Source organism: Ranitomeya imitator, chromosome 8 (assembly GCF_032444005.1).
Source record: "Ranitomeya imitator isolate aRanImi1 chromosome 8, aRanImi1.pri, whole genome shotgun sequence".
Lineage (NCBI taxonomy): Eukaryota > Metazoa > Chordata > Amphibia > Anura > Dendrobatidae > Ranitomeya > Ranitomeya imitator.
The window spans coordinates 201,516,877-201,543,567 of record NC_091289.1 but is presented as its reverse complement, the minus strand read 5'-3'; the positions used below and the strand labels follow the sequence as shown (position 1 = coordinate 201,543,567).

Genomic DNA, 26,691 nt, shown 5'->3' with positions numbered 1-26,691 from the left:
AGTGCAGCTCTGATATTGGGCAGCTCTAGTGTGAGCTCAGGTGTCGGGGTGGCTCTGATATTGGGCAGCTCTAGAGTGAGCTCAGGTCTCAGGGCGGCTCTGATATTGGGCAGCTCTAATGTGAGCTCAGGTCTCAGGGCGGCTCTGATATTGGGCAGCTCTAGTGTGAGCTCAGGGCGGCTCTGATATTGGGCAGCTCTAGTGTGAGCTCAGGTCTCAGGGCGGCTCTGATATTGGGGCAGCTCTAGTGTGAGCTCAGGTCTCAGGGCGGCTCTGATATTGGGGCAGCTCTAGTGTGAGCTCAGGTGTCGGGGCGGCTCTGATATTGGGCAGCTCTAGTGTGAGCTCAGGTCTCAGGGCGGCTCTGATATTGGGCAGCTCTAGTGTGAGCTCAGGTCTCAGGGCGGCTCTGATATTGGGGCAGCTCTAGAGTGAGCTCAGGTCTCAGGGCGGCTCTGATATTGGGCAGCTCTAGTGTTAGCTCAGGTCTCAGGGCGGCTCTGATATTGGGCAGCTCTAGTGTGAGCTCAGGTCTCAGGGCGGCTCTGATATTGGGCAGCTCTAGTGTGAGCTCAGGGCGGCTCTGATATTGGGGCAGCTCTAGTGTGAGCTCAGGTGTCGGGGCGGCTCTGATATTGGGCAGCTCTAGTGTGAGCTCAGGTCTCAGGGCGGCTCTGATATTGGGGTAGCTCTGGTGTGAGCTTCAGTCTTGGGGCGGCTCTGATATTGAACAGCTCTAGTGTGAGCCCAGGTCTTAGGGCGGCTCTGATATTGGGGTAGCTCTAGTGTGAGCTCAGGTCTCAGGGCAGCTCTGATATTGGGCAGCTCTAGTGTGAGCTCAGGTCTCAGGGCGGCTCTGATATTGGGCAGCTCTAGTGTGAGCTCAGGTTTCAGGGCGGCTCTGATATTGGGGTAGCTCTAGTGTGAGATCAGGTCTTAGGGCGGCTCTGATATTGGGGTAGCTCTAGTGTGAGCTCAGGTCTCAGGGCGGCTCTGATATTGGGGCAGCTCTAGTGTGAGCTCAGGTCTCAGGGCGGCTCTGATATTGGGGCAGCTCTAGTGTGAGCTCAGGTCTCAGGGCGGCTCTGATATTGGGGCAGCTCTAGTGTGAGCTCAGGTCTCAGGGCGGCTCTGATATTGGGCAGCTCTAGTGTGAGCTCAGGTCTCAGGGCGGCTCTGATATTGGGGCAGCTCTAGTGTGAGCTCAGGTCTCAGGGCGGCTCTGATATTGGGGCAGCTCTAGTGTGAGCTCAGGTCTCAGGGCGGCTCTGATATTGGGGCAGCTCTAGTGTGAGCTCAGGTCTCAGGGCGGCTCTGATATTGGGCAGCTCTAGTGTGAGCTCAGGTTTCAGGGCGGCTCTGATATTGGGCAGCTCTAGTGTGAGCTCAGGTTTCAGGGCGGCTCTGATATTGGGCAGCTCTGGTGTGAGCTCAGGTCTTAGGGCGGCTCTGATATTGGGGCAGCTCTGATGTGAGCTTCAGTCTTGGGGCGGCTCTGATACTGGGGCAGCTCTAGTGTGAGCTCAGGTCTCAGGGCGGCTCTGATATTGGGCAGCTCTAGTGTGAGCTCAGGTCTCAGGGCGGCTCTGATATTGGGGCAGCTCTAGTGTGAGCTCAGGTCTCAGGGCGGCTCTGATATTGGGGCAGCTCTAGTGTGAGCTCAGGTCTCAGGGCGGCTCTGATATTGGGCAGCTCTAGTGTGAGCTCAGGTTTCAGGGCGGCTCTGATATTGGGCAGCTCTAGTGTGAGCTCAGGTCTCAGGGCGGCTCTGATATTGGGCAGCTCTGGTGTGAGCTCAGGTCTTAGGGCGGCTCTGATATTGGGGCAGCTCTGATGTGAGCTTCAGTCTTGGGGCGGCTCTGATACTGGGGCAGCTCTAGTGTGAGCTCAGGTCTCAGGGCGGCTCTGATATTGGGCAGCTCTAGTGTGAGCTCAGGTCTCAGGGCGGCTCTGATATTGGGGCAGCTCTAGTGTGAGCTCAGGTCTCAGGGCGGCTCTGATATTGGGGCAGCTCTAGTGTGAGCTCAGGTCTCAGGGCGGCTCTGATATTGGGGCAGCTCTAGTGTGAGCTCAGGTCTCAGGGCGGCTCTGATATTGGGCAGCTCTAGTGTGAGCTCAGGCCGGCTCTGATATTGGGGCAGCTCTAGTGTGAGCTCAGGTGTCGGGGCGGCTCTGATATTGGGCAGCTCTAGTGTGAGCTCAGGTCTCAGGGCGGCTCTGATATTGGGCAGCTCTAGTGTGAGCTCAGGTCTCAGGGCGGCTCTGATATTGGGCAGCTCTAGTGTGAGCTCAGGTTTCAGGGCGGCTCTGATATTGGGCAGCTCTGGTGTGAGCTCAGGTCTTAGGGCGGCTCTGATATTGGGGCAGCTCTGATGTGAGCTTCAGTCTTGGGGCGGCTCTGATACTGGGGCAGCTCTAGTGTGAGCCCAGGTCTCAGGGCGGCTCTGATATTGGGCAGCTCTAGTGTGAGCTCAGGTCTCAGGGTGGCTCTGATATTGGGGCAGCTGTAGTGTGAGCTCAGGTCTCAGGGCGGCTCTGATATTGGGGCAGCTCTAGTGTGAGCTCAGGTCTCAGGGCGGCTCTGATATTGGGGCAGCTCTAGTGTGAGCTCAGGTCTCAGGGCGGCTGATATTGGGCAGCTCTAGTGTGAGCTCAGGTCTCAGGGCGGCTCTGATATTGGGCAGCTCTAGTGTGAGCTCAGGTCTCAGGGCGGCTCTGATATTGGGGCAGCTCTGATGTGAGCTTCAGTCTTGGGGCGGTTCTGATATTGGGGCAGCTCTAGTGTGAGCTCAGGTCTCAGGGCGGTTCTGATATTGGGGCAGCTCTAGTGTGAGCTCAGGTCTCAGGGCGGCTCTGATTTTGGGGCAGCTCTGGTGTGAGCTCAGGTCTCAGGGCGGCTCTGATATTGGGCAGCTCTAGTGTGAGCTCAGGTCTCAGGGCGGCTCTGATATTGGGGCAGCTCTGATGTGAGCTTCAGTCTTGGGGCGGTTCTGATATTGGGGCAGCTCTAGTGTGAGTTCAGGTCTCAGGGCGGCTCTGATTTTGGGGCAGCTCTGGTGTGAGCTCAGGTCTCAGGGCAGCTCTGATATTGGGCAGCTCTGGTGTGAGCTCAGGTCTCAGGGCAGCTCTGATATTGGGCAGCTCTGGTGTGAGCTCAGGTCTCAGGGCGGCTCTGATATTGGGGCAGCTCTGATGTGAGCTTCAGTCTTGGGGCGGTTCTGATGTAATGCCTGTGGCTCAGCATAGCTCATGCACATGTACTATGTTCCCTGTCACACACCTCATCCAACACTACAGACAACATTATTATTATACATTTTTATAGCGCCATTTATTCCCTGGCGCTTTACATGTGAAAAGGGGGTAAATATAGACAAATACATTAAACATGAGCAAATAAAAAGGCACACAGGTACATAGGGAGGGAGGACTCACAGTCTGCAGGGGATGGGTGAGGATACAACATTGAGGTATCTGGTAGCTACATCTCCACATGGAGGGCACATGGCAGCAACAGCATTAAAGGCAGCAGAGGTGGCAAGGAAGAAGTGACGGGGAGGCGCTGTCAGCTCTCTTTTCCAGCTGCCTCTGCTCCGCTGTCATCCCGGCTGTGACACCTCTCAGGCTGGCTAATGAGAAACATGTCAGTGAGTTAATGTGGTCTGACCGGCCCCAGTGATGGAGCGCTGTCCACCTGCTGCCTTCATGGTCTCTGCTCGCCCTCCCTCCCTCTGTTCCTGTGATCCAGCCTCTGCCTCCATCGTCCCTGGCTGAGCACGGGTTAAGAGACCTGTCTTCTGACTTCATGGCCGGGACAGGACGCAGAAGATGAGCTTTACATCACCTGCACTGGCTCTGAGGACTCAGGTGTGACCTCCAGCGCCCCCGGCTGACAGCGCTAACTACAGCAAGGACTCCGCAGGGCAGAAGAGGCTGGCGGCAGCTGCTCGGGCCGCTGACATTCATCATTAGTGTTATATAATGCAGCAGAAATGGCGCAAATGGGCCGTCTCTTAGTGTCATGTCCGGTACCTGTAGAGACCCGGCACGGTCGCCTGTAACTGGGCCACATCCTCTTGGATTTTATTTAGTGGATTCTCCTGAACGCCAGGACACGCCGAGACTTAACTGGTGCGCGTACTGCGACGCCTCTGGGCACATGTGATAGATCACGACACAAAGACGGGCAAGCCCTTAAGTCGTTAGTGCCAGAAACTAAAGATGGCGGACATCAGGGACAAGGCAAGACACTGGCGCCATTTTTCCAATGCTCTCCTGCCACAATGTCTGACAGTAAATCTGAGACTCTGAAGACGATTTGCTTATTCCAGTACAATGCAGCGGCTTTCCTCTAGCGTGCCCCCCGGGGCCGATGACCGGGGGCACAGGGCACACTTCTCTATGGGCCCGCTCACACATTCTGATGAGGACTTTGCTTCCAAGTTCTCGTACAGGGGCTTTCTGCACAGAGAAGCTGCAGACTAGCACTGATGGGAGTAATCCTTTGGGGGTCCGTGGATGCCCCGAGTGTCAGCGTCAGATCTATCAATCTGTGGCGTCTGGTCTTTTGTGATCGCAGTCATATATATAAGATGTGGCGGGATGACTGACAGAGACCCCCTCCTGCGGCCACGTGGACATCAGTAACAGCAGCAGTTCAGGGGTCCCCGGGGCCACAGTGGGGTCAGCGGATGCCCCACACTCGCTGCCTCGGCTCTTGCACTTAGTAAATGTGTTTTCCTCCCTTTCCATCGCCTGGTGTCAGCGCAGGGGACTATGGCGGCGCTCCCTGCTCCGCTCATCACAGTGGCTGCCGTCTCCCCCGGTAGTTAATTAGAATGGTGTCACTAAGTGAATGCAGCTCTGCCTGCACTCTGACAGACGCTCACCCCTGACACCGGGGGTCCCGCACACAATCCACATCAGACTACTGCAGTGTGACCCTTTTAACACCCACAGTAAACTCCCGGCACATCCAGTTGAAGCTCATTAAAGCTGTCTACTCTCCGAGCATCCCATTAACCTCCTCATTCAGAAAAGACCCAGCAGCAGCCATTGCTTCTGCCTCCAATGCCGGGCCCAATTAATACTCTGCATGTGTGGACAATATAACCGCCGACCCCCCCGCTCCTCCAATAAAGACAGCAGAAGACCCCCGGAGCACGAGGTGTTGTAAGGGGCCAGAAGAGCTGCAGCCAGGACACAGGGGGCTACAAGCACTCTATGATGCCCCTACAGAGAAGCCGCTGCCGCCTTCAATGTGACAAGTGACAAACCAGCATCTAGGGCCGAGACCCCCATCACCTAGTCCGGCTCACACAGCTGATCACGCCTGCCCCCACCCCAGGAACATGGCGGCATCTGGGGAGCCTCGGACTACGGCGGCTCCAGGAGGACCAAGCACTATCGCCACTTCTGGGGGCATGGATTTATGGGGACTGTGACCCACCAGGGCTTCTGGGGGCTGAGAAGTATGGTGGACCCTGGGTGGGGAGAGCAGGGGAGAGGAGACCTATGGGGACTCCTGGGGGGACTTGGTATTTCTAGAGCCCCCTAGGAGAGGGCTCACATTTATGGGGAATCCATGGAGGTTCCTGGGGTCTGAGACCTACAGGGGTTCATGAGGGGCGCTGAAACCTATGCGGGATCCATGGGATCGTCCCGTACATATAACCTTGGTACTAATGTTCGCTGGGCGCCATGTCGCAGGAATCGTCGCGCTCATCGTCAGATCACTGTAGTAAAGTTCACTTCATGAGTTTTCGGCTTTGGACGTCTCGGCATCTGCAGGTTGTGAGGGTCTTGTCTGCCCATATGGAAACAAGGGAGAGAAGCCATCACCCGTCGATCCCTCCACGGCACACCGTCAATAATGGCGCGTTCTCCGCCACACAGGTGGCTCCTGCCGTCTCACAAGTCCTCCCCTCCCGGATCTCCGCTCTGCGTTTCTTCTGATCTTCCGCTACACTGAGGGTTTTATATTTATTAAAGGACAAAGATGACGAGAAAGGTAAAAGCATCTTAATTGCGCCTGCAGTGCGCCGCCATGTTCCCCTACCCGTGACGGACATTAATCTGGCTTCCATCAGTGAAGTCGTCTCTCCATCTTCCAGACGGGCTCTCGCCTTACAAGATGATAGATACACAAATGCCATACAAAGATTAGGCGGTAAATCTCCGGCGTGACGCGGGGAAAGTGACGGCGGCGTCAGTCTATAGAACGCTAGTAATGTGGCGGCCAGAAGTCTGATAATCCGTGTACCCCAAACACCGGCGCCCGGCACCGGACGACTGCAGCTAACTCGGGGGTGGGATGCTGTGACTTTCAGGGTGATGCACCCACTATCTGTCCCCCGACCACCCTCCATCCCGCCAACACCACACTCCGTCTCGCCACCACCACCCTCCCTCCCTCAACCACTTGCTGTGCAGCAACCACCCTCCATCCCCCAACCACCCTCTGTCTCGCAACCACCCTCCCCGTTCTGCTACCACCACCACCACCCTCCGTCCCACCACCACCCCCCGTCCCGCGACCACTCTCTCTGTCCCACAGCCACAACCCTCTGTCCCCCAACCACTTGCTGTGCAACGACCACCCTCTGTCCTGCGACCACCCTCTGAGACCACCCTTCCCCGTCTCGTCACCACCATCCTCCGTCCAGCGACCACTTTCTCCATCTCGCCACCATCCTCCATCCCGCCACCACTCTCTCCGTCCCGCCACCACTCTCTCCGTCCCGCCACCACCCTCTGCCCCGACACCACCCTCTGTCCTGTGACCACTCTCTCCGTCCCGCCACCACTACCCTCCATCCTGCCACCACTCTCTCCTTCCCGTCACTCTGTCCTGCGACCATTCTCTCTGTCCTGCCACAACTACCATCCGTTCCGTGACCACCATCTGTCCAGCCACCACCCTCCGTCCAGCCACCCCCTCCGTCCCATGACCACCATCTTTCCACCACCACCCTCTGTCCTGCGAACACTCTCTCCGTCCCGCCGCCACCACCCTCAGTCGTGTGACCACCATCTGTCCCACCACCACCCTCCATCCCGTGACCACCATCTGTTCCGCCACCACCCTCCGTCCCATAACCACCATCTGTCCCACCACCAGCCTCTGTCCTGTGAACACTCTCTCCGTCCCGCCACCACCACCCTCCGTCCCGTGACCACCTTCTGTCCCGCCACCACACTCCGTCCCGTGACCGATGCTGCGGCCGCCTGAATCCATCTTTCTCCCTTCGTGCAGGACAAATGATCCTGGCTGCCGCCTTTTATCCATTTCCAGATTATCTCGCCGGCTCATGATGTCATCAGCCATTATTCGTTCTCCAGGAGATAAATACCCGACTTACATCATCCGCCCGTGACATGCCAAAGATCCCCAAACGGCCGCGCTCAGGAGTAATGTCCGAGATCCATCACCGGCACATGCACAAAGTGTTTATTTCCAGGCGATTACTTATGTCTGCAATCGCCGCAGCGGTCGGCAGCACAAGCCGCGATGGATGGGAGAACGCCGCATTTACCAGACGCCTGCGCCGCTGCCTAATGCGTCTGACCGGTAAGTGTAATGAGCAGGAGACGTATGAGAGAACCCTCAGAGCTATCGCACACAAGTCACTACCTCTGCTTGCCTTCCAGGATACAGCTATGATCAGTAACTACGAATATAATGTAACCTACATCCTGCAGAAAACTCACACTGTCCTCCGTGCTTTACACTGCAGCTCAGACTGGCCATCAGCTCAGCAGGGAGTCAGTGCAATAAAGATGGATAGAAGAAAACTACCACTGAGAGGGCAATAATGAGAGACCTGCTGCGGTTGGACTGGGGGTCCGAGGTTCAGCGGGGGCCAGGGTAGAGTCTCCCGAGATGTCGTGGGATATGGATGGCCTCCGGCGGTGCTGCAGTCAGCTGCCGGAAGACGAACCATCAGCGCGGAGGCTCCACAGCTCAGTGCCTCCAGCGGACTCCATTGGAGGGGCCGACATTACTCATTTCTTGGATACATTAACTGCACGAAGCATCAATTAAAACATCGATTGCAGAAGTGCTGGGAACTCGGAGGGTGTAATGGGCTGTGTCCCAAGCTGCGGACTGGAGGCCGACACTCCGACGAGCGGCTCCGCCTGACAAGTGATGGATATGATGACTCCATTATAACGGGAAGCCCCATACCGGCCTGCTGAGGATGAACCGCGCTCACCCGGGTCACCCTGTCTGTGAACCTATCACCAGGCAGAGCCCTGTGCCCGCACCCCCAGCGTGGCGGTCAGCAGCGCAGATTCAGGGGGATGTTCAGACTACCACAGACTCCACAGACACCGCAGCAGAGCAGGAGTCACTGATCAGAGCCGATGGAGCGGAGAGAGGAGCAGCCGGGCCGGGGAGTGAATGCTCGGGTTTATGTGCAGCACAAGGGGCGCCCAAAATTTCCTGCAGCGGGCACATATCCGGGTGACTGACCACACACCGGGGGCGCACATAAAACAGGAGGGGTGCTGCGCTCACCGGGGTGCACATAACACAGGAGGGGTGCTGTGCTCACCGGGGTGCACATAACACAGGAGGGGTGCTGTGCTCACCGGGGTGCACATAAAACAGGAGGGGTGCTGCGCTCACTGGGGGTGCACATAACACAGGAGGGGTGCTGCGCTCACCGGGGTGCACATAACACAGGAGGGGTGCTGTGCTCACCGGGGTGCACATAACACAGGAGGGGTGCTGTGCTCACCGGGGTGCACATAAAACAGGAGGGGTGCTGCGCTCACTGGGGGTGCACATAACACAGGAGGGGTGCTGCGCTCACCGGGGTGCACATAACACAGGAGGGGTGCTGTGCTCACCGGGGTGCACATAACACAGGAGGGGTGCTGCGCTCACTGGGGGCTGCACATAACACAGGAGGGGTGCTGCGCTCACTGTGGGCTGCACATAACACAGGAGGGGTGCTGTGCTCACCGGGGTGCACATAAAACAGGAGGGGTGCTGCGCTCACTGGGGGTGCACATAACACAGGAGGGGTGCTGTGCTCACCGGGGTGCACATAACACAGGAGGGGTGCTGCGCTCACTGGGGGTGCACATAATACAGGAGGGGTGCTGTGCTCACCGGGGTGCACATAACACAGGAGGGGTGCTGTGCTCACCGGGGTGCACATAACACAGGAGGGGTGCTGTGCTCACCGGGGTGCACATAACACAGGAGGGGTGCTGCGCTCACTGGGGGCGCACATAATACAGGAGGGGTGCTGCGCTCACTGGGGGCGCACATAATACAGGAGGGGTGCTGCGCTCACCAGGGGCGTACATAACACAGGAGGGGTGCTGCGCTCACTGTGGGCTGCACATAACACAGGAGGGGTGCTGCGCTCACTGGGGGTGCACATAACACAGGAGGGGTGCTGCGCTCACCAGGGGCGTACATAACACAGGAGGGGTGCTGCGCTCACTGTGGGCTGCACATAACACAGGAGGGGTGCTGTGCTCACCAGGGGCGTACATAATACAGGAGGGGTGCTGTGCTCACCAGGGGCGTACATAATACAGGAGGGGTGCTGCGCTCACTGTGGGCTGCACATAACACAGGAGGGGTGCTGTGCTCACCAGGGGCGTACATAACACAGGAGGGGTGCTGCGCTCACTGGGGGCTGCACATAACACAGGAGGGGTGCTGTGCTCACCGGGGGCTGCACATAACACAGAAGGGGTGCTGCGCTCACTGGGGGTGCACATAATACAGGAGGGGTGCTGCGCTCACTAGGGGTGCACATAACACAGGAGGGGTGCTGCGCTCACTGGGGGTGCACATAACACAGGAGGGGTGCTGCACTCACTGGGGGCGCACATAATACAGGAGGGGTGCTGCGCTCACTGGGGGTGCACATAACACAGGAGGGGTGCTGCACTCACTGGGGGCGCACATAACACAGGAGGGGTGCTGTGCTCACTGGGGGTGCACATAACACAGGAGGGGCGCTGCGCTCACTGGGGGCGCACAAAACAGAGGAGGGGTGCTGCACATAACACAGGAGGGGTGCTGCGCTCACTGGGGTGCACATAACAGAGGGGTGCTGCACATAACAGAGGAGGGGTGCTGCACTCACCGGGGGTGCACATAACACAGGAGGGGTGCTGCGCTCACCGGGGTGCACATAACAGAGGGGTGCTGCACATAACACAGGAGGGGTGCTGCGCTCACTGGGGGTGCACATAACACAGGAGGGGTGCTGCGCTCACCGGGGTGCACATAACAGAGGGGTGCTGCACATAACACAGGAGGGGTGCTGCGCTTACAGGGGGCACACATAACACAGGAGGGGCGCTGCGCTCACCGGGATGCACATAACACAGGAGGGGTGCTGCGCTCACTGGGGGCGCACATAACACAGGAGGGGTGCTGCGCTCACTGGGGGCACACATAACACAGGAGGGGCGCTGCGCTCACCGGGGTGCACATAACACAGGAGGGGTGCTGCGCTCACCGGGGTGCACATAACACAGGAGGGGTGCTGCGCTCACCGGGGTGCACATAACACAGGAGGGGTGCTGCGCTCACTGGGGGCGCACAAAACACAGGAGGGGTGCTGCGCTCACTGGGGGTGCACATAATACAGGAGGGGTGCTGCGCTCACTGGGGGCACACATAACAGAGGAGGGGTGCTACGCTAACTCGGGCTGCACATAACACAGGAGGGGTGCGGAGCTCACTGGGGCTGCACATAACACAGGAGGGGTGCGGAGCTCACCGGGGTGCACATAACACAGGAGGGGTGCTGCGCTCACCGGGGGCGCACAAAACACAGGAGGGGTGCTGCGCTAACTCGGGCTGCACATAACACAGGAGGGGTGCGGAGCTCACTGGGGGTGCACATAATACAGGAGGGGTGCTGCGCTCACTGGGGGCACACATAACAGAGGAGGGGTGCTACGCTAACTGGGGGTGCATATAACACAGGAGGGGTGCTGCGCTCACTGGGGGCGCACATAATACAGGAGGGGTGCTGCGCTCACTGGGGGCGCACATAACACAGGAGGCGTGCTGCGCTCACTGGGGGCGCACATAACACAGGAGGGGTGCTACACTAACTGGGGGTGCATATAACACAGGAGGGGTGCTACGCTCACTGGGGGCGCACATAACACAGGAGGGGTGCTGCGCTCACTGGGGGCGCACATAATACAGGAGGGGTGCTGCGCTCACTGGGGGCGCACATAATACAGGAGGGGTGCTACGCTAACTGGGGGTGCATATAACACAGGAGGGGTGCTGCGCTCACTGGGGGCGCACATAACACAGGAGGGGTGCTGCGCTCACTGGGGGCGCACATAATACAGGAAGGGTGCTGCGCTCACTGGGGGCGCACATAACACAGGAGGGGTGCTGCGCTCACTGGGGGCGCACATAACACAGGAGGGGTGCTGCGCTCACTGGGGGCGCACATAATACAGGAGGGGTGCTGCGCTCACTGGGGGCGCACATAATACAGGAGGGGTGCTACGCTAACTGGGGGTGCATATAACACAGGAGGGGTGCTGCGCTCACTGGGGGCGCACATAACACAGGAGGGGTGCTGCGCTCACTGGGGGCGCACATAACACAGGAGGGGTGCTGCGCTCACTGGGGGCGCACATAACACAGGAGGGGTGCTGCGCTCACTGGGGGCGCACATAACACAGGAGGGGTGCTGCGCTCACTGGGGGCGCACATAATACAGGAGGGGTGCTGCGCTCACTGGGGGCGCACATAACACAGGAGGGGTGCTGCGCTCACTGGGGGCGCACATAACACAGGAGGGGTGCTGCGCTCACTGGGGGCGCACATAACACAGGAGGGGTGCTGCGCTCACTGGGGGCGCACATAATACAGGAGGGGTGCTGCGCTCACTGGGGGCGCACATAACACAGGAGGCGTGCTGCGCTCACTGGGGGCGCACATAACACAGGAGGGGTGCTACACTAACTGGGGGTGCATATAACACAGGAGGGGTGCTACGCTCACTGGGGGCGCACATAACACAGGAGGGGTGCTGCGCTCACTGGGGGCGCACATAATACAGGAGGGGTGCTGCGCTCACTGGGGGCGCACATAATACAGGAGGGGTGCTACGCTAACTGGGGGTGCATATAACACAGGAGGGGTGCTGCGCTCACTGGGGGCGCACATAACACAGGAGGGGTGCTGCGCTCACTGGGGGCGCACATAATACAGGAAGGGTGCTGCGCTCACTGGGGGCGCACATAACACAGGAGGGGTGCTGCGCTCACTGGGGGCGCACATAACACAGGAGGGGTGCTGCGCTCACTGGGGGCGCACATAATACAGGAGGGGTGCTGCGCTCACTGGGGGCGCACATAATACAGGAGGGGTGCTACGCTAACTGGGGGTGCATATAACACAGGAGGGGTGCTGCGCTCACTGGGGGCGCACATAACACAGGAGGGGTGCTGCGCTCACTGGGGGCGCACATAACACAGGAGGGGTGCTGCGCTCACTGGGGGCGCACATAACACAGGAGGGGTGCTGCGCTCACTGGGGGCGCACATAACACAGGAGGGGTGCTGCGCTCACTGGGGGCGCACATAATACAGGAGGGGTGCTGCGCTCACTGGGGGCGCACATAACACAGGAGGGGTGCTGCGCTCACTGGGGGCGCACATAACACAGGAGGGGTGCTGCGCTCACTGGGGGCGCACATAACACAGGAGGGGTGCTGCGCTCACTGGGGGCGCACATAATACAGGAGGGGTGCTGCGCTCATCGGGGCGGCCGCTGACACCTCCAGGGCACGCTCGCTATATAAATGGATGCCCGCTCCAAGCCCAAAGCAAATTTTAATGCAAGTCCTGTCAATAACCCGGGCACAGCCATCCCTCAGAGCGGCGCTCTAATTAAATGCTGCTGAGATTTAAATAATTCATCTCCTTAACGTCTATTGATTGCAGAGTTTTGCAGAGAGCAGGAATTAACCCTCTCTCCGCCCTCGGCGCCCCGCACTCACCTATCCCGCTGTGGGGTCGTCCTATGTGCTGCAGGCTCATGCCCTTATTCATGTCTAGGAGTCCGTTCTTGGGCCAAGTACCGATGGCGAAGCTGTACGCCTGCGGGGAGAGAGAGACCAGAGTGAGGAGCATCAATGGACAGACGCCAGATTACCAGAAAGTCTGAATTACTGGATGTGGTCCCCCGCCTGTACTGGCAGCAGCAGTCACAGCCGCGGGTGTTACACCAACAATCATCGCTTTACCTCCTCCGCTGAAGGATTAGTATATTATTATACCGCCATCCTGTGCCAGATTAACAGAACTTCTGGATTATCAGATGCCAGACTGAAGGTATTTCACTGGAAACCACCAGTGCAGTAAACATGGCGGTGAATGACAATCATATACGGCTCTCAGTGTGGCCCCTCGGTCATCACAGAATCGTGCCCCCCCAAAATCCACAGCACAGGGAGATACAAGAACAGGGTGCACAATCTGCTCTTCTCTGATTCTGGGGTGACAAGCTGCCTAGCCATGAAACCTGGCCTGGGAAAGAAAGGCTAACAATAGCAAAAACTATAGGTGGTGATTGACAGATTTCAGATCACATCAGCAGGAAGCGTCAGGTCACATCAGCAGGAAGCGTCAGGTCACATCAGCAGGAAGCGTCAGGTCACATCAGCAGGAAGCGTCAGGTCGCATCAGCAGGAAGCGTCAGGTCGGATCAGCAGGAAGCGTCAGGTCACATCAGCAGGAAGCGTCAGGTCGCATCAGCAGGAAGCGTCAGGTCATATGAGCAGGAAGCATCAGGTCACATCAGCAGGAAGCGTCAGGTCACATCAGCAGGAAGCGTCAGGTCGCATCAGCAGGAAGCGTCAGGTCGCATCAGCAGGAAGCGTCAGGTCGCATCAGCAGGAAGCGTCAGGTCGCATCAGCAGGAAGCGTCAGGTCGCATCAGCAGGAAGCGTCAGATCACATCAGCAGGAAGCGTCAGGTCGCATCAGCAGGAAACGTCAGGTCACATCAGCAGGAAGCGTCAGGTCGCATCAGCAGGAAGCGTCAGGTCGCATCAGCAGGAAGCGTCAGGTCGCATCAGCAGGAAGCGTCAGGTCCCATCAGCAGGAAGCATCAGGTCCCATCAGCAGGAAGCGTCAGGTCACATCAGCAGGAAGCGTCAGGTCGCATCAGCAGGAAGCGTCAGGTCACTTCAGCTGGGAGCGTGAGGTCACATCAGCAGGAAGCGTCAGGTCACATCAGCAGGAAGCGTCAGATCATATCAGCAGGAAGCGTCAGGTCGCATCAGCAGGAAGCGTCAGGTCGCATCAGCAGGAAGCGTCAGGTCGCATCAGCAGGAAGCATCAGGTCCCTTCAGCAGGAAGAGTCAGGTCCCTTCAGCAGGAAGCGTCAGGTCGCATCAGCAGGAAGCGTCAGGTCCCTTCAGCAGGAAGCGTCAGGTCCCTTCAGCAGGAAGCGTCAGGTCCCTTCAGCTGGAAGAGTCAGGTCACATCAGCTGAAAGCGTCAGGTCACATCAGCAGGAAGCATCAGGTCACATCAGCAGGAAGCGTCAGGTCACATCAGCTGGAAGCGTCAGGTCATATCAGCAGGAAGCATCAGGTCACATCAGCTGGAAGCGTCAGGTCACATCAGCTGGAAGCGTCAGGTCATATCAGCAGGAAGCGTCAGGTCACATCAGCTGGAAGTGTAAGGTCACATCAGCTGGAAGTGTAAGGTCACATCAGCAGGAAGCGTCAGGTCACTTCAGCTGGAAGTGTAAGGTCATATCAGCTGGAAGTGTAAGGTCACATCAGCTGGAAGTGTAAGGTCACATCAGCTGGAAGTGTAAGGTCACATCAGCTGGAAGCGTCAGGTCACATCAGATACAGGTCATGTTTTCAGGATTTCCTTAGTATTGCATAGGCGATGGAATTAATGCTTGAGCAGGTGATGAAATTATCACCTGTGCAATACTAAGGAAATCCTGAAAACATGACCTGTTGTGGGGTCTTGAGGACCGGAGTTGAGAAAGCTGAGTTGAGCTAGAACAATTGGATCACAACAACTAGAGCCGTCTGGTCACAACTCCCCTCCAAAGATGTGTTACAATGTATCAGTACAGCCACGACGCTGTCAGTTACCCCCAGCAGCAGCAGAAACCTCTCCCCTCCACGCTGATGGTTCTCACCTGCACTGACACATTGTAACAAAAGACGACATAAACTAAGAATCTTCCAGAACAGTGAAAGCAAAAAGATGCTGAAAACAAAAAAAAAGTCTACAAGGACGTGAATGTACAAATGGTGGATGCTGTACGTGCAGTCACCCCATCCAGTGACCCTCTGACACGCTGTAGCACGCAGCGTTGGTGGATGGGCGGCTTGTGACAGTGCAGCAGTTATCGGACAACACAGCCTCCGCCATTATCAGATCTGGCATTGGTGTAGCCATGGCGGCTCCTATCATTGGTCATAATAAAGTCTTACTGTATGTGTCCCCGGGGGGCCGCGTGGAGACGCCGCACACCCCTTCTGCCTCCGTCCCTTTTACTTTTTCCCATTTTTTTCTGGACCTTCAGCCAAATATCAGAGGACAGGAGCCGAAACGATGGCGATGAGTGAGAAGGCGAAGGGATGGGTGGACCGATCCCACCAATCCACAGGGCACTCTGCTGGGGGTCCGGGCTCCACAGACCCCCAGCAGGAATAGATGTATGAGGTCATCGCACTGCACAGCATGCGCCAGAGTGACTGTGACACGTTCTGCTGTGTGATGACATCACAGCCCACTGCTAGCTGTATGGTTCCACCACTATAACTCCCATCCTCCCGTGTGTGCGCGCCGGCGACCACCAGATCACCCTGCGGTGCACAGTGACGCCCTCGCCAGGGCGGATAAATAAAGCCGCTTCCTCCGCCAGCGCCGGCGGTTTGTATTCCCGCTGTCCTCGGCCATAATAAGATACACTAATAGCGCTGGCGAGACACCATCTTGGCAGCAGATTTCCCAGTTTAATTTGTAAGTCGCTCTCTGGCGGCTCGCAGACGATGGCGCACAGGCCCCACGCAGATTGAAATGTAAATTGCTTGGGAAGAGGCGACGAGGAAGGAGCGAGACGGCGGAATCCAGCAAGTACGGAGCCAGAAAGGCCGGCACAGGCGGACAAAGGTGCCATCATTAATATGAGGGGCACAACATAGATCACAGGGTCTGCAGGAGACAAGGAGAGCGGGGCGAAAAGATCCAGCTTCAGGGTGGTCTGGGGGTCTCATGGAAGGAAAGAACCAAGGAAGAAGCTGGCACCCGATCAATCCTGCCACAAAGTCCTAACTCATTCACTTACTGATAGAAAGGATGAATCCGAAAACCAAGGGCTCTAGAGAGAGGGCTGGATCCCGGGCAAAAAGCATCACGGGCCCGGGGGCAAGAAGGATCATGGGCCCCGAAGCAAGAAGCATCACGGGCCCCGAAGCAAGAAGGATCACGGGCCCCGAAGCAAGAAGCATCACGGGCCCCGAAGCAAGAAGGATCACGGGCCCCGGGTCAAGAAGGATCACGGGCCCCGGGTCAAGAAGGATCACGGACCCCGAAGCAAGAAGGATCACGGGCCATGAAGCAAGAAGGATCACGGGCCCCAAAGCAAGAAGGATCACGGGCCCCAGGGCAAGAAGGATCACGGGCCCCGAAGCAAGAAGGATCAAGGGCCTTGAAGCAAGATTGATCAAGGGCCCCGAAGCAAGAAGGATCACGGGCCCCGGGACAAGAAGGATCACGGGCCCCCGAAGCAAGAAGGATCACGGGCCCCGGGTCAAGAAGGGTCACAGACCACAGGAAGAAGGGTCACGGACCACAGGAAGATGGGTCACAGACCACAGGAAGAAGGGTCACAGACCACAGGAAGAAGGGTCACAGACCACAGGAAGAAGGGTCACGGACCACAGAAGAAAGGTCACGGACCACAGGAAGAAGGGTCACAGACCACAGGAAGAAGGGTCACAGACCACAGGAAGATGGGTCACAGACCACAGGGCCCCGAAGCAAGGATCATGGGCCCCGAAGCAAGAAGGATCACGGGCCCCGAAGCAAGAAGGATCATGGGCCCCGAAGCAAGAAGGATCACGGGCCCCGGGTCAAGAAGGATCACGGGCCCCGAAGCAAGAAGGATCACGGGCCCCGAATCAAGAAGGATCACGGGCCCCAGGTCAAGAAGGATCACGGGCCCCGAAGCAAAAAGGATTACGGGCCCCAAAGCAAGAAGGATCACGGGCCCCGAATCAAGAAGGATCACGGGCCCCGGGGCAAGAAGGATCATGGGCCCCGAAGCAAGAAGGATCAAGGGCCTTGAAGCAAGATTGATCAAGGGCCCCGAAGCAAGAAGGATCACAGGCCCCGGGACAAGAAGGATCACGGGCCCCGAAGCAAGAAGGATCACCGGCCCCGGGTCAAGAAGGGTCACAGACCACAGGAAGAAGGGTCACGGACCACAGGAAGAAGGGTCACAGACCACAGGAAGAAGGGTCACAGACCACAGGATGAAGGGTCACAGACCACAGGAAGAAGGGTCACGGACCACAGGAAGAAAGGTCACGGACCACAGGAAGAAGGGTTACAGACCACAGGAAGAAGGGTCACAGACCACAGGAAGATGGGTCACAGACCACAGGGCCCCGAAGCAAGGATCACGGGCCCCAAAGCAAGAAGGATCACGGGCCCCGAAGCAAGAAGGATCATGGGCCCCGAAGCAAGAAGGATCACGGGCCCCGGGTCAAGAAGGATCACGGGCCCCGAAGCAAGAAGGATCACGGGCCCCGAATCAAGAAGGATCACGGGCCCCAGGTCAAGAAGGATCACGGGCCCCGAAGCAAAAAGGATTACGGGCCCCAAAGCAAGAAGGATCACGGGCCCCGAATCAAGAAGGATCAAGGGCCCCAGGTCAAGAAGGATCTTGGTCCCCGGGTCAAGAATGATCACGGGCCCCGGGGCAAGAAGGATCACAGGCCCCAAAGCAAGAAGGATCACGGGCCCCGGGTCAAGAAGGGTCACAGACCACAGGAAGAAGTGTCACGGACCACAGGAAAAAGGGTCACAGACCACAGGAAGAAGTGTCACGGACCACAGGAAGAAGGGTCACAGACCACAGGAAGAAGGGTCACAGACCACAGGAAGAAGGGTCACAGACCACAGGAAGAAGGGTCACAGACCACAGGAAGAAGGGTCACGGACCACAGGAAGGGTTACGGACCACAGAAAGAAGGGTCATGGACCACAGAAAGAGGGGTCACAGACCACAGGAAGAAGGGTCACGGCCCACAGGAAGGAGGGTCACAGACCACAGGAAGAAGGGTCACGGACCACAGGAAGAAGTGTCACGGACCACAGGAAAAAGGGTCACAGACCACAGGAAGAAGTGTCACGGACCACAGGAAAAAGGGTCACAGACCACAGGAAGAAGTGTCACGGACCACAGGAAAAAGGGTCACAGACCACAGGAAGAAGTGTCACGGACCACAGGAAGAAGGGTCACAGACCACAGGAAGAAGGGTCACAGACCACAGGAAGAAGGGTCACGGACCACAGGAAGAAGGGTCACGGACCACAGGAAGAAGGGTTACGGACCACAGAAAGAAGGGTCATGGACCACAGAAAGAGGGGTCACAGACCACAGGAAGAAGGGTCACGGCCCACAGGAAGGAGGGTCACAGACCACAGGAAGAAGGGTCACGGACTACAGGAAGAAGGGTCACGGACCACAGGAAGAAGGGTCACAGACCACAGGAAGGAGGGACATGGGCCCCGGGGCAAGAAGGGTCAAGGACAAAAGGGAAAGAAGGGTCAAGGGCCCCGCAGCAGCCACCACAGCCATGATAAGTTTTTGCAGCATTTTCTCCTCTTTGCAGGTCTACATTGTTATGTGAGTGGGGGGCTGCGGCCCCCAGGGGCTCAATGGTCAGTTACCCCAGAACTCCAGTACAACCTGATGCCGATGAGGTCTCTGGGGATGTAACAGAATAATCCGATGGCTGAAATTTCCTGATTTCTGAGACGCGGCACCAGCTAAGAGGCCGCGGTGTTCAGAGTCATCTCCGCGGCTCCTGGATGCAGACGTCACCTCCGGACTTTGGCGCAGTGACAGCTGCACCTCACGCAATACTTGCAGGCGCCTTTTTGTAAATTTGCTGCATTTTATCCAATGATTTGTTTTCAGACCGGATTCTGGTCTACGCTTCTTATTACAGATTTGCGCCACTTTCTGGGGCCCGATCCATCAAGGAGTTTCTGCCAGTCTCAATGAATTGGGCCCAGTGCAACAAAACATTTGGCGGCCGCTCATGGGACAAGAGGCGGCCGGAGAACGGCGAGCCCGACAAAAAATGTGCATATGGCCAGCGACTCAATTGTGCGACTCGTTGGCTGTGGCCCCACCACTGCTACCAGGCGCTGGGACCACGGTGTATGATAGGTGCCACAGCTACAACACTACGGTGTAGAGTGCCGCCATCCTGAGGCACGTGAGGCGCCACCATCACAGGGTCAGGGGTGGCGATACGAGCGATCCGACCACAAGACCCCCGGTGACCGGACCCAGTCTGACGGCGGCGCAGAGGCCGCGGTAATTCTTCAGCTAATAACGCCACACTTGGCGGCTCTTACTTCCCCGTTAGCACATAATTAAGTGGCGTGTACGTAAGACTTCTCCGCAGCCTTTTCTCAGCCAAACAGGCGGCTCTGCGGATAATTAATAGATAACAGCGTTAATCCTGCGGGAGATGATCGGCAATTAAAACTCCTAATTAAGTCTGCGCATAATTCACTGGAATTACAGTTTATGTACACAAAGGGGCGCGCGCTCCGTCATGTCGGCGCCGAGAAATATGTTGTGATGTCTTTATTGTTCGCAGAATCCCCGGTCAACACCTCGGCCGCATCCGACTCAGAAAAACAACGACGGTGCGCCAAAAATCAGATCCACGAAAGAACGGACGAAAAAAGCCCACATCCCAGGGAGCGAGGCACAGCCTGGCGGCTTCAGGGGGCTCACAGGAGGCACGAGGGTCACCGCACGGAAGAACCGGGCACAGACACAACAAACAAAGTTACTCTGCCTCTGTAGGAGCCACTGACCCCGAAATCCAGAAAAAAGCGAAATCAGAGCAAAGCAAGAGATTAGACTGATCCTAGAAAAGCTGGGTGTCCACAGAGAGACAGAGCACAAGGACAGCCAGCACTTCAGAAGCCTGGGAAAGCTGGGTGTCCACAGTGAGGCAGGGCACCAGGACAGCCGGCACTTCAGAAGCCTGGGAAAGCTGGGTGTCCACAGTGAGGCAGGGCACCAGGACAGCCGATTCTTCAGAAGCCTGGGAAAGCTGGGTGTCCACAGTGAGGCAGGGCACCAGGACAGCCGGATCTTCAGAAGCCTGGGAAAGCTGGGTGTCCGTAGTGAGGTAGAGCACCAGGACAGCTGGTAGGGAGGGCCGCACTTCAGGAGCCTGGGAAAACTGGGTGTCCACAGGGAGGCAGGGAAACAGGACAGCCACAAGGCAGAGCCACCCTTCAGGAGATTGGGAAAGCTGGGTGTCCGCACTGAGGCAAGACATTAGGACAGCCGACACTTAAGAAGCCTGGGAAAGCTGGGTGTCTGCAGTGAGACAGAGCACCAGGACAGCAGGCACTTCAGGAGCCTGGGAAAGCTGGGTGACTCTGCGGCAGTAAAGCAGTAGTTTGATTTCTCGCCTCAAGGTCAGCGCGGGAGACGAGCCGGATCGGCGGCCCCCGGCTGAAGGTCAGGTTGCCACGTTATGAATATTCAGCGTGCGCCTGATGGATCGATCACTTTTTAATTGTTTTTTTCCTGGGTGTAGGAAGGAAGTGCCGCGAGCATCGATCAGCTCCAGCGGAGGCCGCTCACCCTGCGAGATAAGCGAGGACGGGACCGCGAAAGGCCAAGAAGAGCGCGATGGAAGACGTGGCCCCTCGTGTGACGCAGACGACATGGAACGTACGTCACGGATACGAGCACCGCGACGGGATCTGACAGCGGAGCCGCAACCGGGGGACAATCAATACCCCAAATGGCTGCATTTATAGTCCGGGAATCTTCAGTAACCCCGAAGTATCACGGCCGCCGCGTGCGCGGGAATCGGGGCCTTCACCGTTCTGCCAACTGGTGCTCATAGAAATCACGACTAGCCCAAAAACACCGTGACTAAGGTGACGGCGCGGCCCCGACACAAAGATCCAGAACTTCAGGTGTTTAACCTTCAGGACCTCAGAAAAAAATACACAAAATTCAGTCATCGGACGAAACTGGAGGGGGAGGAAAACGGCGGAGACAGATATTCATCTAAATGCAAATGTGCCGAGATACGAGGAGCGAAATCCTGGAGCAGAAATGTGAAGTCGCCGACCAGACGCCCCACACAGCACCGAACCCCAGAAACATCCAGCGTCTGCTGTACAAATACCGCCAACCACCACCAGCAGAACAGTGAGCGCAGCTCTGGAGAGGATGTAACTCAGTATCAGTAATGTAATGTACACAGTGACTGCACCAGCAGAATAGTGAGTGCAGCTCTGGAGAGGATGTAACTCAGGATCAGTAATGTAATGTATGTACACAGTGACTGCACCAGCAGAATAGTGAGTGCAGCTCTGGGGTATAATACAGGATGTAACTCAGGATCAGTAATGTAATGTATGTACACAGTGACTGCACCAGCAGAATAGTGAGTGCAGCTCTGGGGTATAATACAGGATATAACTCAGGATCAGTAATGTAATGTATGTACACAGTGACTGCACCAGCAGAATAGTGAGTGCAGCTCTGGGGTATAATACAGGATGTAACTCAGGATCAGTAATGTAATGTATGTACACAGTGACTGCACCAGCAGAATAGTGAGCACAGCTCTGGGGTATAATACAGGATGTAACTCAGGATCAGTAATGTAATGTATGTACACAGTGACTGCACCAGCAGAATAGTGAGCACAGCTCTGGGGTATAATACAGGATGTAACTCAGGATCAGTAATGTAATGTATGTACACAGTGACTGCACCAGCAGAATAGTGAGCACAGCTCTGGAGTATAATACAGGATGTAACTCAGGATCAGTAATGTAATGTATGCACACAGTGACTGCACCAGCAGAATAGTGAGTGCAGCTCTGGAGTATAATACAGGATGTAACTCAGGATCAGTAATGTAATGTATGTACACAGTGACTGCACCAGCAGAATAGTGAGTGCAGCTCTGGAGTATAATACAGGATGTAACTCAGGATCAGTAATGTAATGTATGTACACAGTGACTGCACCAGCAGAATAGTGAGTGCAGCTCTGGAGTATAATACAGGATGTAACTCAGGATCAGTAATGTAATGTATGTACACAATGACTGCACCAGCAGAATAGTGAGTGCAGCTCTGGGGTATAATACAGGATGTAACTCAGGATCAGTAATGTAATGTATGTACACAGTGACTGCACTAGCAGAATAGTGAGTGAAGCTCTGGGGTATAATACAGGAGGTAACTCAGGATCAGTAATGTAATGTATGTACACAGTGACTGCACCAGCAGAATAGTGAGTGCAGCTCTGGGGTATAATACAGGAGGTAACTCAGGATCAGTAATGTAATGTATGTACACAGTGACTGCACCAGTAGAATAGTGAGTGCAGCTCTGGAGTATAATACAGGATGTAACTCAGGATCAGTAATGTAATGTATGTACACAGTGACTGCATTGGTCTCATTGTACATTGACCTTTTATTCATGAAACAGGTGGCTCTGTATGAGATGTGTTGGATGCACTTAGAGCAGTATTGCGGAGCAGGGAGCTGTGGGAGGAGGCAGATACTATAGATGAGATCTACCCCTGATGTAGGAGACCCCTGATGTAGGAGACCCCTTTAATTACCGCCATCTGTTGCTGCCTCCATGGTGGTTTCTTGTCCTTCTCACTTATCTTGTGACAATACGGAGCCGCCCGCTGATTGCTGCTCTGCTATGAAACATTTCCTCCTCCCAAAACATAAGTCACAAAAAGCAGAAGAGGAAACGGCAACAAGAAATGGTCTGAAATTCCATTTATCAGGACAAATAATGAAATAACAATCTGCGCCCATCAGCCCCAGGAGCGGAGCCGTGATTTAAGGTTGCGGCAGCAGGAACGCGGGATAATGGGTGTTTACTCATGCAAAGAAAAAAATCTGTGAGTGATGTCGGGGGAGAAGATTGCCGTAACTAGTGAAGAATAACACGGCGGCTCCTCTGTCAAATCACAGCGGAATTCCAGTAATAGATTCCGGGCCGACGCGCCATTCGATTGGAAGGTGATCCTCTTTATCCCATCACATCAAATATTAAACGCCGGTATTAGCGCGGCTCCTTCGCGGCTTATTCCGCCGGCTTTATTTTATTCATCCTGTAATGGTTTCAGCCATTCTGATATTTTCAATGTTATCTAAACAGGAGCTAATACAGCGGGCCGCTTATCGCAGGGAGCGGGCGCCGTTCCTCCTCCGCCACATTATGTTCTACCATTTGTTTCGCCGCTTCTCCCCGGGTCTGAACACGGCTCAGAGGGAAGATGGAGGGCGAGAGCCGGGACGCGGGTGACGGAAGCCTTTCAACAGGGGCAGTGTAGCTTGTCAGAGCCTGAGTGGGAGATGAATGGCGGCATCTATTCAGGCTGCCGCCGATGTCACGCAATACGGTTTAATATCCCCAGATAAAGCGCAGAGCCATCGCAATCCCGAGTCATCGCTCCCATCCCCAAGCAGAGAACAGCTACTGAACATCGACACCATGAAGATGACCGTCCTAGGGGAAAAACAGCTCGCTACATGTCCGGACGTATGAGCATCCCGAAATAACGGAAGTGCTGGACCCCCGGAAGGTGTCCCCCAGTCCATACAGAACCCCAGAAGGTGTCCCCAGTCCACACAGACCCCAGAAGGTGTCCGCAGTCCATACAGAACCCCAGAAGGTGTCCCCCAGTCCATACAGAACCCCAGAAGGTGTCCCCCAGTCCACACAGACCCCGGAAGGTGTCCCCAGTCCATACAGAACCCCAGAAGGTGTCCCCAGTCCACACAGACCCCAGAAGGTGTCCGCAGTCCATACAGAACCCCAGAAGGTGTCCCCCAGTCCATACAGAACCCCAGAAGGTGTCCCCCAGTCCATACAGACCCCCAGAAGGTGTCCCCCAGTCCATACAGAACCCCAGAAGGTGTCCCCAGTCCACACAGTCCCCAGAAGGTGTCCCCCAGTCCATACAGAACCCCAGAAGGTGTCCCCCAGTCCATACAGACCCCCGGAAGGTGTCCCCCAGTCCATACAGAACCCCAGAAGGTGTCCCCCAGTCCACACACACCCCAGAAGGTGTCCGCAGTCCATACAGAACCCCAGAAGGTGTCCCCCAGTCCACACAGACCCCGGAAGGTGTCCCCAGTCCATACAGAACCCCAGAAGGTGTCCCCAGTCCACACAGACCCCAGAAGGTGTCCGCAGTCCATACAGAACCCCAGAAGGTGTCCCCCAGTCCATACAGAACCCCAGAAGGTGTCCCCCAGTCCATACAGACCCCCAGAAGGTGTCCCCCAGTCCATACAGAACCCCAGAAGGTGTCCCCAGTCCACACAGACCCCAGAAGGTGTCCGCAGTCCATACAGACCCCCAGAAGGTGTCCCCCAGTCCATACAGAACCCCAGAAGGTGTCCGCAGTCCATACAGAACCCCAGAAGGTGTCCCCAGTCCACACAGACCCCAGAAGGTGTCCGCAGTCCATACAGACCCCCAGAAGGTGTCCCCCAGTCCACACAGACCCCAGAAGGTGTCCGCAGTCCATACAGACCCCCAGAAGGTGTCCCCCAGTCCACACAGACCCCCAGAAGGTGTCCCCCAGTCCATACAGAACCCCAGAAGGTGTCCCCAGTCCACACAGACCCCAGAAGGTGTCCGCAGTCCATACAGACCCCCAGAAGGTGTCCCCCAGTCCATACGGAACCCCAGAAGGTGTCCCCAGTCCATACAGAACCCCAGAAGGTGTCCCCAGTCCATACAGAACCCCAGAAGGTGTCCCCCAGTCCATACAGAACCCCAGAAGGTGTCCCCAGTCCATACAGAACCCCAGAAGGTGTCCCCAGTCCACACAGACCCCAGAAGGTGTCCGCAGTCCATACAGACCCCCAGAAGGTGTCCCCCAGTCCATACAGAACCCCAGAAGGTGTCCCCAGTCCACACAGACCCCAGAAGGTGTCCGCAGTCCATACAGACCCCCAGAAGGTGTCCCCCAGTCCATACAGAACCCCAGAAGGTGTCCCCAGTCCACACAGACCCCAGAAGGTGTCCGCAGTCCATACAGACCCCCAGAAGGTGTCCCCCAGTCCATACAGAACCCCAGAAGGTGTCCCCAGTCCACACAGACCCCAGAAGGTGTCCGCAGTCCATACAGACCCCCAGAAGGTGTCCCCAGTCCATACAGACCCCCAGAAGGTGTCCCCAGTCCATACAGACCCCCAGAAGGTGTCCCCAGTCCATACAGACCCCCAGAAGGTGTCCCCAGTCCATACAGAACCCCAGAAGGTGTCCGCAGTCCATACAGACCCCCTGCATGGTGTCCCCAGTCCATACAGACCCCCTGCATGGTGTCCCCAGTCCATACAGACCCCCTGCATGGTGTCCCCAGTCCATACAGACCCCCTGCAAGGTGTCCCCAGTCCATACAGACCCCCAGAAAGTGTCCCCAGTCCATATAGACCCCCTGCAAGGTGTCCCCAGTCCATACAGACCCCCTGCATGGTGTCCCCAGTCCATACAGACCCCCTGCAAGGTGTCCCCAGTCCATACAGACCCCGAGAAAGTGTCCCCAGTCCATATAGACCCCCTGCAAGGTGTCCCCAGTCCATACAGACCCCCTGCATGGTGTCCCCAGTCCATATAGACCCCCTGCAAGGTGTCCCCAGTCCATACAGACCCCCAGAAAGTGTCCCCAGTCCATAGAGACACCCTGCAAGGTGTCCCCAGTCCATACAGACCCCCTGCATGGTGTCACCAGTCCATACAGACCCCCTGCAAGGTGTCCCCAGTCCATACAGACCCCCAGAAGGTGTCCCCAGTCCATACAGACCCCCTGCAAGGTGTCCCCAGTCCATACAGACCCCCAGAAGGTGTCCCCAGTCCATACAGACCCCCTGCAAGGTGTCCCCAGTCCATACAGACCCCCTGCATGGTGTCCCCAGTCCATACAGACCCCCTGCATGGTGTCCCCAGTCCATACAGACCCCCTGCAAGGTGTCCCCAGTCCATACAGACCCCCAGAAAGTGTCCCCAGTCCATATAGACCCCCTGCAAGGTGTCCCCAGTCCATACAGACCCCCTGCAAGGTGTCCCCAGTCCATACAGACCCCCTGCATGGTGTCCCCAGTCCATACAGACCCCCAGAAAGTGTCCCCAGTCCATATAGACCCCGTGCAAGGTGTCCCCAGTCCATACAGACCCCCAGAAGGTGTCCCCAGTCCATACAGACCCCCAGAAGGTGTCCCCAGTCCATACAGACCCCCAGAAGGTGTCCCCAGTCCATACAGACCCCCAGAAGGTGTCCCCAGTCCATACAGACCCCCTGCAAGGTGTCCCCAGTCCATACAGACCCCCTGCATGGTGTCCCCAGTCCATACAGACCCCCTGCATGGTGTCCCCAG

At 56.7% G+C, this 26,691-nt stretch overlaps 1 protein-coding gene across 1 annotated transcript in view; it reads right to left on the bottom strand.

Annotated features, from left to right (window-relative positions):
- The window catches only part of ERI3 (ERI1 exoribonuclease family member 3), a 317,503-nt gene that overhangs the window by 136,855 nt on the left and 153,957 nt on the right, over positions 1-26,691 (bottom strand). The window contains 1 exon segment of the mRNA XM_069735844.1: positions 13,011-13,110. Coding sequence (XP_069591945.1) covers positions 13,011-13,110 — 100 coding nt within the window.